This window comes from Sprattus sprattus (genome assembly GCF_963457725.1).
Source record: "Sprattus sprattus genome assembly, chromosome: 17".
Classification (NCBI taxonomy): Eukaryota; Metazoa; Chordata; class Actinopteri; order Clupeiformes; family Clupeidae; genus Sprattus; species Sprattus sprattus.
The window spans coordinates 20,560,544-20,573,359 of record NC_137915.1 but is presented as its reverse complement, the minus strand read 5'-3'; the positions used below and the strand labels follow the sequence as shown (position 1 = coordinate 20,573,359).

The window sequence follows — 12,816 nt, the reverse complement described above, 5'->3', positions numbered from 1 at the left end:
AGGACAGTGAGCTGACCCCTAACTCTCTGGATTTATTATTAACCCTGTTTTAGTGGGAGACAAGATAATTCTTGTTACTGGGTTAATCTGTGGCCCAACAATATTGCATACGTTGTTTCTTAGAGAGACAAAGGACTGAAGTCCAAATTAATGAGAAAAACAACTTCTGTTCTATACTTTTCAAAAGATTCACAGTTAGGGGGATAATCGTCTGAATATGACTAAAAAAGCTACTTGAAATAAACCTTCGGACCATTTGAATGTAAAAGAACAGATATCTTAGCACACTCAAAATGATAAAACATAACATTTATTGACTCAAAACAAACATTTTGACAGATCTTCAAAAACACTGTTAAGCTGTTTCTTAGAAAGAGAACATCACCAAAGAGCAAAACCTTGTTCAGGTGCATCCAATCAACTGAAGAACTCTTTCCACACACACAGACATGAGGCCACAAGACTGAGAATGAAAAAAAAGCTTTTGTTTGTGCTTGTCCTGGGGAGACATTACTTTGCCCTGGGTTTAAAGTTTAGAGCCACACTGTTGATACAGAATCTGTCACCGGTTGGGTCTGGTCCATCGTCAAACACATGACCAAGGTGTCCATCACACTGCCAAAGCAAAACAGCTTGTTAACATTCAGAAAGATGTCCAGCTGCACTCTGGCATTTACAAATCAATATGTTCATAACTGCATATCTATGAAGGGCAAAGGCAAAATACACTGGACTATAGCCCGCATGTAAGGTTAAGATCGCACATTTTGACTGGTAAAAAGATTCCACATTAGAGTGGTGTAATACAATGATGGACATGTCGTGTCTGTTGCCAGGAAGAGAGTGGTCAATTACATGTTTGCAGATGACTTCTGTTCCAGTGTTGCCAAGCGAGTTGTCAGGGCGACGTACAATGCTGGCATGACTTTCGTCTCGCTCCCATGTTCCATGGGCCTGGGAGAAGGATGGCCAACCAGTTCCCGACTCATACTTTGATTCTGAGCTGCATGGAGTATAGAATAGTTGATCCTTTCACTGACACGCATTTTTTCAGATGCCTCATCTTAAGGCAGCAGATTTACCTACACATTCATTACGCAGTCAATTGGGTGTATGTATTGCTGATCTATTTTACAATGCACACACAGTGAGGAGAGGGAGTTGGACTAGTTTACCTGAAGAGGGGTGAATCGCAGCAAACACAGTGATACATGCCATCTTCATTATGGTTCAAGTAGATGCCACTAAAAGGCTGTGGAACCACAGATAGAAAAGGGTTTTACTAATTTGTGCATTCTTAGAAATCTCAGTTTGATGACAAAATGAAGCCTGTCTGCACATTAAAGCATTGTTTAACCAGAGTTATTTGTCCTAACTGACAACTTACACAATTGAACTGTAATTCGTCTTCCCACCATCTCGCCTAACGAGAGATATTGCCCAGACGTGCCTTTGCTATGTGTTACATTATGTGCACACTCACCACCTCAGTGCCCTTTTCCCTGGTAACCACATATTGCTCTGGGGTTAACTTCTTCTGCCAGTCTGTGGTCTCATCATAGCGGGTCAGAGACAGCAAGCCTTAACAAGCGCAAAGGTAACTCAAACTATCAAACTCGACAAACACACATTCCCAAGTAGTATGTTGGTGGACCATATAAGATTAGCCATTAACTGTTCACAAAATACACTCCTGATGGCTTAAAGAAGAGTGCTCAGGGGGATATGGGCATGCTCACAAATTACACTTGGGGAAACAGCAACGATTCATCATCTAATGAGTCATGCAAATGTGGCAGATGAGAACATTTTCATTTGGAATATTAAAAAAAATATAATAATGTTTTTATTGATATTTGTTAACATTAGAGATGAAGTCGACAGTGTGTTGTTGCATTTTTTTTATCTGTGAAAGGAATGCAATCAATAAAGGCATTTTTTTCTGGTTACTCTAGGCTTACACAATAAAGTTGGTTGTACATTTTTCCCAGTGACCATGAACTTGTTACCCTTGTTAACCTTCTGTTTGAAGACACACCTTTCTTTCTATCGTCCTTTTGAGAAGGACTTTGCAACATTTTCTTGGAAATATAGCTACCAATCGAGTATTTGGTTATACATTACCTTATATAAAATCTTACTTTTCTAAACGCAGGTTTAAGCAAGTGATATGACTGTTACCTTCGTGAATGATTAAACCAGTCAGTCTTTTGTAGACATAAGACCCAACGCTGCTGTTCACAATACTTGCAATTATTTTTATTAAAAATATTTTTTATTTTGTGGCAACAACAACATTATTCATGCAGCAGGCTACGTGCAATATCATTATGGCATGCCATCTAATCAATCATGAAGTCATGCGCGTTTTCGTTATTCAACATGTTAACCAAATACTTGTGTAGGTTAAATATGTTAAATAAAACATTCGCTTCCTTGCAATAGTCTAGACCTGTTCACAAAATTCCCTCCTACAGGCGGCTTTTCCTGGAAAGTTAACGCGAGCGGTTGATGTCTCTGCTGACGGGCTCTACATTCTGCCCAAATTTGTCAGGCCCCTCCGGCAGAATACGTAAGCAATCTGAAACATCGTTTTCAACCCCTCCATAATGAAAAATGTATCCTCCCACCTTCTAAGACAAATATGTACATTAACCACCGGAAATAAGTAATTTTCTATGATAGGCTGCATAATTGAAACAGACGTAGATAGTCATGCACCTGCCACAAAAATGAAGTCTACGTCCAGAAAGTATTGAATGTTGAGTCTCAGAGTGGATCTGGTAAAATAATAGTGTACAAGTTATAGCCTATTGTCAAGGTACAGTTAAAGTATTTAAGAAGAAAAAAACACCTACCCGGGTATGTGTGAATAGGACGAACGAAGGCAGCACCCCTTCTTGTTAATACTGGCTTGGTGGTGGAGGTAGCCGCTTTGTTGAGAATGCATGAAAAACGAAGGAGAAAACGTGACATGGTGTTTTTTTGCAGGTCTGTGTAGTCGCAATTGCAATTGCAGAAAACACTGTCGCGCGGTTGCAGTTACGACGTTTAATTGCTTAGATTATAAATACTTCGCCTCGGGTGGACAGTGCGCGTTCCCCTCCCTCCCAGCTCTGTGAAGCGCGCGTGGTAGGGACTGGTCAAAACCCACCCTGCATCTAGATATGTGATATGGGTCACACTCCAGATTATTCACTCACTAACTGACTTTGCCACTGTAAATATCAGGTTAAACGCTAGTCCCATTTAGGGTAGGCCTATAGGTCAATTTACTTATCCTCCAGAGAACATGTTCTCTCTTTGGGCTAAAGACAGACTCTAGTCATCTAGTAATGAATGCATATTCCAGGCTACTGTGTCTTTTTAGCAGTTCAGGAACAATGACAGTACTGTTTACACGCACACGCACACACACACACACACACACACACACACACACACACACACACACACACACACACACACACACACACACACACACACACACACACAGCTTGACAGCCATGAACTTTAATCAACCACACCACAGTTTTTGCTTTAATGAAAAAAACATGTTTTTTTATTGTTCCTTTACAATTACAATGTGACACCACACCGTCTAAGCAATCTGGAACAGCAGTCTTTCAAATGCATTGATATTTTACAGCAGCTGGTGAGTTGCTCCTCATTAGCTCTCCAGGGTTGTGCATCAGATCCACCACATATTTGCATGGCTGGGGAAAGCATCCTGGAGCCTTCGGAGTGCCCTCCGTGATCAGAACCTCATTCCATGCGCGGTTATAATCTCCCCGCACCAAACTGCTGTAGAGACCAATTTTGTCTGACAGGGCCTGGAACGTACAAACAGACATACCCATGACATGGGCAACATGCTGGTGTGTGAGAGGAGACTAGAAGAGGTGGAGTAAGTCTTGCCCTGAAAATCCTAAAATGTCGAATATGGGGTCCTCTTAGGAGCTTACCCCATTTCATTATTTTATTTGTGAATTTCTGAGCTTCCAATACTAGTGTCTCAAAATGACATAAAATACAGGTCCAACTAACAAAATAAAACTATTTAGACTTATCTCTGCAACAGAATGTGTTGTCTATGTTGTCTATGTTGAATCAATGAGTGGCAAAGCTTCTTCAGTGATCAAAATACAGCAAAATACACAAATATCGCAACAGTATACACAGCCGCATTTTGAGTCCCCTGATTTCAAGTCTGCCTCCCAAACTATGTATGCATTTCATATACTGCATCTTACCTGAGTCTTTGGTGTCAGATAGAAATGCGCTCCAGGGTGTGGATGTATCACTTAAACACGCAGCTTGGTAGACTTACTCAAGTCTGACATGTTGAGGCTTCGCTGTGTTCGGTTGCTAAGGGCACTAGTTGACAGGGGCGAAAGTCTCAAAGGTTAAGAACATTACCTTGAAAAGCAGGGCTCTGTGGCAGTAGGTGCCCTTCTTGATCTTGCCGATGAGGATGACGTTGGACTGCTCCTCGTGCTTCAGCTCACTCAGGTGCAGCTCCCACAGAAGCTCGTGCTGCCGCTCAGCGCTCACTGGGCCTCCCATGGCATCGCTCACCAGGCTACAGGGCATCAGCAAAGGCAGCTATAAAGGGTTATAACTTCTAATATAGGTGCTTATAACTCCTAGTTCACTGTTTCAGTTCACATCCCCAGTCCAACTCTGTCTGATTGTTGCCATTGTGCTTGCACTAAGGGGGTTCAGGCTCTGGGCTCTGTAAAACGCCTAGAGACAATTGTATTGTTATGGCGCTGTATAAATAAAATTGAATTGAAGTGATTCATACAATCCCATCTAGACTGAGAACCTTGATGCCAGTCAGAGGCATCACATATTGAAAATGTAAGATTCTCATTCATCACACATTGAAAATGTAAGATTCTCAATGGCGCTAGCCGGTATTTTGAGTTGGTGATAAGCGAGAAGCATTCTTATTAAAGCAGGGGTAGATCTTGTGTGAATTTAGTTGCTTAAAGGGAAAAGTGTGGACAGTCACTTCTCTCAGCTTGTGACATAAACGTACATAGCCAGAGCTTTGTGCTGCTCCCTCTCCTCCTGAAGTGGCAGTATGGACTTGGTTGCCTCAGCAATCAGGGAACAGAGAGCGGAATCCCATGGCAACAACCCGTGCCTCTCCACTTCTTTGCCCTGCTGAGGTTTACTCTCATCCTCGTCCCTATGTTTAGCTTTACTAGAGGAAGACAAAGAAAGAATGAAAGAAAGAAAAAGTGTGTGTGTGTTGGGGATGCTTTCATTTTCCATTTCCACTTTCATTCTAATTTTATTTTGTTGTGAGTTTAGGAATAATAGTCGTCATCGTCTGTAAAGACACACAATTATGGTGATACAACACCTCATGCAGTTAAACACAGGTAGAGTGAAGTCCATACTTTACTCTCGCAAACACACCTGGATGCTCTGCTGCCAGACTTGTTGCTCTGGGCTGAAGTGGCCCGTGACTCACTTGGACTATCCAGCCGCTTTTCCTGTGCCGGGTCATGGGCGCACCTGCAAAAGAAAAATATCAGAACATTACTACAACACAAAAAAAGGCTGAAGATTCGCCCTCCAAGAGAGACCACTCAATAGGCACTGAACAGAAAAGCCGCCATACTGTGCAGCTCCCACAAACAAGAGCTGAGCGTGACTGCATTCAAGTGCCATTAACCTTTATGCTGACTTGGCTGCGGAACTAGAGGACACCACTTACTAGCTATTACCATCTTAACAGCCGTGTAATATGTGTGTCATAAAACCTATTTAAATGTGCTCTGGTGGAATCACAGTGGACACAGTTGTCTTTATATGCCATTGATGGTCTGATATTGCTGGCATGGTTTATTAGGGGTGGTAAATACCATATGTTTATAACACCAACATTACGTAACTGACTTTTTAATATGCTGGTGGTATAGCACCAGTGTAAAGGGTTTAATGACGTGGAAATGGCTGGCCAATAGAAAACAAAGGGCCCCACTCCTTTTGAACAGGAAATGTGTTGGAACTGAACCGCTTCATAGTGGGGGCTGGTATAGGGGTGGTAGGTAGTTTAATATGTGTAGGAAAAACAGAGTAGGTGTACATTAGAAAAGCACAGCAATAAATTATCCCTATTTTCAAAGCATTGCCTAGTTCACTCACAGGATTTTGTTGAAATTGGCTGAATGAGCTAATCATAATTGTATAGGCAATACTGATAGAATAGGATAAACCTTAAACTCATCCACCATTACCTTAGAATAACACTAGTGATTTGCACAACCTGTGGTTTCATAATACTAAAAACTACCATGAGAAATAAACTAAAAATATTTCACTGGTTGTTGCAAAATAACCCTTGGCCTTAACTTACAGGTCCTGTGGTTTTCCATTAACTGCTACGACTGGTCGACGCTGGTTGATGACCTGCTTAGATAGGCTTGCTAAGTCCAGAACACTCTGACCTGATTGGGCCTGTGGTTGAATGTAAAGGAGAGGACAAATGTGAGACTCACTAACACACTAGGGGGGACACATTACAAATAGCCACTCCTCTACGAGAGTAATGCAATTCATTAACCTGCCCAGGGTCATAGAAGCCATCAGTGATGATGTCAGTGGAGGAGAGGAGGCCTGTGAGGCTGTACTTTGCCGAGAGGTTGTTGTCTAGAAGCTTTTGCAGGGCGATGTCACTAAATCGGTTCCTGCGGTTGGTGGAAGAGTTGATGTCCTGCAGGACCCCCAGTGCTCTGTGATGTGAGGGAGAATGATGCTTTAGTTTGAGCTAAAGCAGCATGAAATTGGTACATGAAAAGTCTTTTCAACCTTTAACAACAGCTCATAGGATGAAATATAACCGAGAAAACATCCCCTTTGGTGCGCCGAACTGTTTTATGATCTTTGGGTAAGGCGCTATCTACTGGTACGTTTTGGAACATTATTTCACTACCTGAAATAACTGTGATATTCCACAAAGTTCTTACAAGCTTCCATGTGTGAACTACTTAACATAAAAAATGGCTATGCAATTTTGAACTTCAATGTTTCATTTAGCGACCAAACTAAACAATAATTTACTTGCACAAGGAGCAGTTAAGTTCAAAGGGGTCACAATAGCATATATTTTCATATGCTGTGCTAAGTTTATAATGTCAATTCAGTCTGTAGATTACCACACTAAAACCACGCTTTAGTACTTAGATGGGAGACTGCCTGGGAATACCAGAAGCTGTAAGCTTTTACCCAACCCAGTTATCATACTCTATTTGTATTTATTTTTGTGAGTATCAGTAATGATACAGAAACAAAAAAAAATAAATACTCTTGCTCTTATTGTTGTGAGGTATGTCGCCACCTGGTGGTCATCTGTAGCTTTGTTCCCAAATTTAAATGTAGGCGTTACTGAACATCATCTCAGAGAAAAAATATCACATAATAAGTCAATGATATAAAACTATAAGTATAACTATGACAACTATAAGAGGCAGAATAAATACATGCTGCCTGGCTCACCCAAACTTGCAGAGTTCAGAGGCAGTGGACTCATCGTTGGCACACACACTGACCGCCCAGCATGCATTGCGGCGTACCTCTGTGTTGTATGAATGGAGCAGTTTGACCAAGTGTGGGAGACCCCCAGCAGTCCTAAACTGCATGCAAAAGGAAGCCATTATGAGCACAGCTTTTCATCATTTCAACTTCACATCATATTTACTTTTTCTCTGTTTATTTAGTTGTTTATAGCTTAGCTGAAAATATAAATTTTATCACTACTTATACTACCTGGAAAATAAACATATAGATTTTGCACTGCTATTACAAAGGTCTACCAATTACTCTATCAGCAGAATATCAAGCAGAATATTAACTATTCTTTCAGGGGCAACATATATACATCACCCTCTTTGCACATTTACATTTGTTTTTTATTTACCGTTTGCCACTGTGTTTATGAAGTGCTGCTCTAACCTCAGTTCTGCTTTCTGCGTCACAGGCCAGCGCAGCCACTGCCTGAATGACACAGACAAGCAGATGTGTATCCTTGGACTGCAGAGGCCCTACCAGGGTCGGCATGGCTCCATGGGACAGGATGTTGCGCCGGAGGCCCTCCTGGGCAGCCATGTTGGTGAGGACAGATGCGGCATAGGCCACTTCCCTGGAACTGCCCTCCTGGATCTGCTGCACCAGCGCTTCCTCTCCCTCTGCCTCAGAGACAGCACTAGAGAGACAGAGTCGGGTGAGAGAGAGACATGAGATAGAGAGAGAGAGGGAGAGAATGAAAGAGAAATAGAGGGTAAGAGGGAGGAGAGGGATTTATAGGTGCATAGACAGGGTGATACAGTGCAGGGGTATGGACAGAGAGAAAGAGAGAGAGGAGGAGGCGAATACTGTTTCTTCTATGTAAACGTCCCAAAGAAGTTGTGCTGTTTGCTTAAAATAGTTTGTCAATCAAGTGCACCCCCACGTGTTTGGATTTTGAATCATGACATGGTATCGACACTGAGGCTTCATTTCCATAGACACTATCAGGGAACCGAATGAGGTTTGTGCAAACTCACTAAGCATTAAGCTGATTGCCACTGGTGAGGCTAGACAGCGCCTGTGCTGCAGACTCCCGCACCTCTGCACTTTCGCTTCTCAAGAGCTGAACGATTGGCTTTATGCCATCTATGGGAACACACAAAGGCCAAACATCATCAAAGTAAGTTGCAGCAGGTACGATAATGCACCACTGCTTCTGTCTGTGTAATCACTCTGATGTTCCCTCCTGTCAGGGAAGTGCAGTGGCTGCATCGGAGGTCTATTTTAGGAATGCATCATATGTACCCAGAAGTCTGAAAGTGTCCTTGCTGGTCAAGTTCTTGCTCATCACTGCCACCGCCTGGCAGGTTGCTGAACGCATGCGGTTGTTTTCCACGGCAAGCAAGGTCATCAACGACTTCTCCACGTCTTGTTCGTGAAGGATTTTCCTGTTCTCATCTATTACACAATAGAGACAAGATATAGGACAAATAAAGAAAGAAACTGCACACGTATCTCTCTGTCTCTATCTCTCTCTATTTCACATTATTATTCTATCACTCATTATTCAATCATTACTCACTACCTTTCTTTGTGTTCTCTTTTTTACTGACTGTATATTATCTACTAAAATACACATACCTACACAGCCCATAAACTTGATAACACAGTTTACGCTGTTGTGTGGCTATCATGAAAGTACACTGGAAAATGAAAGTGAGTCAGTAGGATCCACACACAGCTCTGCGCCACCTTGGCGATGGCCTTAACCGCACTGCTCTGCACTTCAGGCAGGCCGGGTGTCATCACGAACTCCAGTAGTATCTGCAGACCCCCTGTCTCCTGGATGTGCAGCATCGCCTCCACATCCTCCAGGCAATTTGAGACCAACTGTAAGGCCTCCACATGCAGGTCACTGTATTCCTATTGGAAGAAAGGGGTAAATCCATAGCATTATGTTGTTTATGCTATGGGTGAAACAAACCCAATGGTGTTATTCAGCATCCAATTTGACTACAATACAAAAAAGCACACCATTATTAACATTGGTTTATGTCTAAACGTTAGCATTACAAAGGCAATATTAAGTGAAAAGCAGAACCGAAAGACAGTAAACAAGCCTGAAAGAAAGTCACAGTGAACTATCCTCAAAATGTTATTCCCAGAAAGGATTGTAACTAAGATCCACTTGAGACGTTACTCTGGTTAGTGTTGCTTGGGTTATTACTTTGGTTGTAAGGAATTCCAGCAGTTTCTCAAGGCCCTGTTCTTCCCTGAAGGCGACGCGTGCCTCCTTGTCTGCGGTGATGCGCTCCAGAGTGCGCAGGATGAGCTCCTGGATGACAGGGAACTCAGAACGCAGCTGGCCCAGCAGCAGAGAGATCCCATTCAACTCGCACACTGCTACGCGACTCGGGAGGTCCTGAGGGTGCAAACCCATTGAGCATATGTGCTTGACTAAAATAAGGCTTTCATCTTTAGATGTCTGATGCGCACAAAAATTGTGGTACTTTAACTATTAATTCACTTCATAACAGACGTAGCATCATGGTAATGGTATAATATTGGCCTAACCTGACAGTATACAAAGGTAAACAATATGCGGCAGTATTCATACTACAGGTCTCCAGTCCCATGTCTCACCTGAACAAGGTTGTAAATGCACTCAACAGAATTCTTTACCACATCTGGATCATTACTGGAGAGGAGGTGGATAAGGGGCCCTAATGCATCACTGTCGAAGATCTGAACCTTGCATGTGAAGTCAAGGGCCAATGATGCCAGGCACTGAGTGGCAAACTCGTGGATTACCACATCCTCTAATGAGAATATTCACAAAGGCAATACGTCCATGACAATAAACTATACAATCACCATACATACTTTCATTATTAGAACAAATGTACTATTCATTTGTACTATACAATCGCCATACATACTTTCATTATTACAACAAATGTACTATCCAATTGTACTATACAATCACCATACATACTTTCATTATTATAACAAAGGAGAGAAATGTATATCTGATGATGGATTAGCCATACCTTCAGGAGATAGCCTTGCAATGATTGAAGGTATGACATCCAATTTTTTCAGCAGTTTTTTGACATCACCTGTCAAAAAATGCAATTGTTCTGTTAAAATATCCACTCAATTATATGCTGCAACCCAGCGGCGTAACAATGTCTTGACGGGCCCGAGTGCAAGCCATGACAATGGGCCCCCCTTACTGTCGTACCATCAAGTGAAATTAATGATATTGTAGTCTAGTGAGACTCATGTACAATACACATTAAGGGTTGCTGCAATATGTCATGAAAACCCCCATGAACACAGTATTTCATCGATCAAACTGATTTTGGAGAAACAGTGTATAATGAGCTGATAGACAACACATGGGAAAGCATTAATACCACTTCTTCAGGGGGTTATCAAACATTATTGTGAATGACGAACATTTACATGGATTTATGGGAACAGCCGCTCAACAGCGCCTCGTCTGCAGCAACCAATTACAAAACAAACTTCCTCCAACAATATCTCGTAGACCTATGCGCAAAGTAACTTATTCTTTTAACGACATTGACGCGAAAAAATACATTTCAAGTAGCATTAGGCACGTATTATAAAACGTAACATGCATGACGTTTAGAATGGCATTCTACGGTAAGAAACAATAGCAGAGCCGTGCACACCTCACCAAATGCTGATGTAACCAAATGGTTATCCACAATCTGAGCTTTTGCTATCTGTTGCACTCATGACTGCTGAGAGATCGCTGCTTGAAAAGCAGGACGTGAACAATAGGAGTTGACAGTATATCTGACAGTATACCAGACAGTAAACGCTATTTGATTAGCCTACCCTGGTGGGCCTCATTGCCGTTGGGCTGGGGGTCAGAGACGTAGCGTCCTCCTGAACACTCTTCGCCACAAATCCAAATGAAGATCATTTTGCCAGTTTTGCCACCCTTTCATCCTGCTTGTTGCGTTCAGGCTTCCTGCAGACACTTTTGTGTTTGAAGGGCATGGTGTAGCCTACTTATCGCTTACTCAACACGCAATGCAGCACAACACAGGATGGGAAACAATCGCAACATGTTTGGGTGGGCTATAGAATCTTTGACAACAAAATTACCCACACACCCTTGCTATTTTTCGATGGCAATATTACTTAATAAAAACGAGACTCGTTTCATTCAGCAAAAAGCAAATGAGGCTTAATTAATTATTTGCTGTTGTCAAGACTGACTATTGTTAAAATGGTTATTGGGCAAGTGATAGCTCATATTTGTGAATAACTGTCACCGTAATTGAGAAATGTTTGCGAATTGATGGCACTGGATCATACACAAATTCCGACGAAGAGTGCCTGCCGGGGGGGGCCCGGTCAGCTCTTCAGTGACTCGCTTCCACGATGAGATTGAGGACGGGCCCCCTTTCGCCACGGGCCCTAGTGCAGCTGCACTCCCTGCACTCCCTATAGTTACGCCACTGCTGCAACCTCTATCTTGAAAATCATTGAGAAAAGGGTGTCAGCCTTGCCATTGGAGGCCATGTTCCCAAGGGCCATGAAGGCATTCCTCCGCACAGACTTGTCCTCATGAGATATGAGGCGTGAGAGAGGCTCCACTGCTCCCAGGGCCATGAGGGTGATCCTGTTCTCCTCACCTGAAAATGATATTATATATTAGCAAATATGTATGGAAATAAGTTACAACATGTGAACACTTTACACAACAGACAACGGTATAAAAAAAGTCTTAAATACCCTTTTCTGCAAATTTGCAAATGGCTTCACAAGCTTTTGCCAAGACCACTTCCTCAGGAGAGTTCAGCATGAGCACAACTGTGTCTGCCCTCTTGCTTTCGATGGATAGAGGGTCAAACTGAGGGTGAAAATTAAACGACATGACCACATGTTAACCAACTTGCGCATGTCTTATGTAAATTTACTTTTTTTTTTTTTTTTTTTTTTCACATATGCTGAAACTTTTCAAAAAGGCTACAGGCTGTCCATACACTGATAACACTATGGCAATCCTATACATTTTAGTATTATACTATTCAGCATCGTAACATTTGACACAGGGAATATATCGCTAGTTAAAACAGACAGCCAGCTGCTAACGTTAGCTAGGATTAGCAGGGAGGCCATTTCAACAGTTTAAAACCAAGACGATGCATATCAACACGTTGCATACACGTTTGAAATCTCGAGGATTGTTTTTACCTCATCTTTAGTAGGTGTCTCCGCATCCTTTTTCGCCTTCTTCCCCATCTTGAAATA

The 12,816-nt window shown here is 42.2% G+C and overlaps 2 protein-coding genes across 2 annotated transcripts; both read right to left on the bottom strand.

The window, feature by feature from the left end:
• Nucleotides 1-510: 510 nt before the first annotated feature.
• On the bottom strand, nucleotides 511-2,976 carry msrb2 (methionine sulfoxide reductase B2; the record flags this gene model as incomplete). The annotated part of the gene is made up of 5 exons (XM_080855008.1): nucleotides 511-615; nucleotides 856-1,003; nucleotides 1,176-1,252; nucleotides 1,484-1,581; nucleotides 2,859-2,976. 5 exons carry the CDS (start codon nucleotides 2,974-2,976, stop codon nucleotides 511-513), a joined length of 546 nt encoding a protein of 181 aa, XP_080711134.1.
• Nucleotides 2,977-3,626: 650 nt separating this feature from the next.
• armc3 (armadillo repeat containing 3) lies at nucleotides 3,627-12,807 on the bottom strand (the record flags this gene model as incomplete). Its single annotated transcript, XM_080854968.1, has 17 exons — nucleotides 3,627-3,833; nucleotides 4,420-4,582; nucleotides 5,045-5,212; nucleotides 5,431-5,529; nucleotides 6,374-6,474; nucleotides 6,581-6,749; nucleotides 7,513-7,649; nucleotides 7,969-8,218; nucleotides 8,559-8,667; nucleotides 8,827-8,979; nucleotides 9,261-9,444; nucleotides 9,749-9,943; nucleotides 10,165-10,340; nucleotides 10,572-10,640; nucleotides 12,072-12,197; nucleotides 12,298-12,415; nucleotides 12,760-12,807. 17 exons carry the CDS (start codon nucleotides 12,805-12,807, stop codon nucleotides 3,627-3,629), a joined length of 2,472 nt encoding a protein of 823 aa, XP_080711094.1.
• Nucleotides 12,808-12,816: the final 9 nt, after the last annotated feature.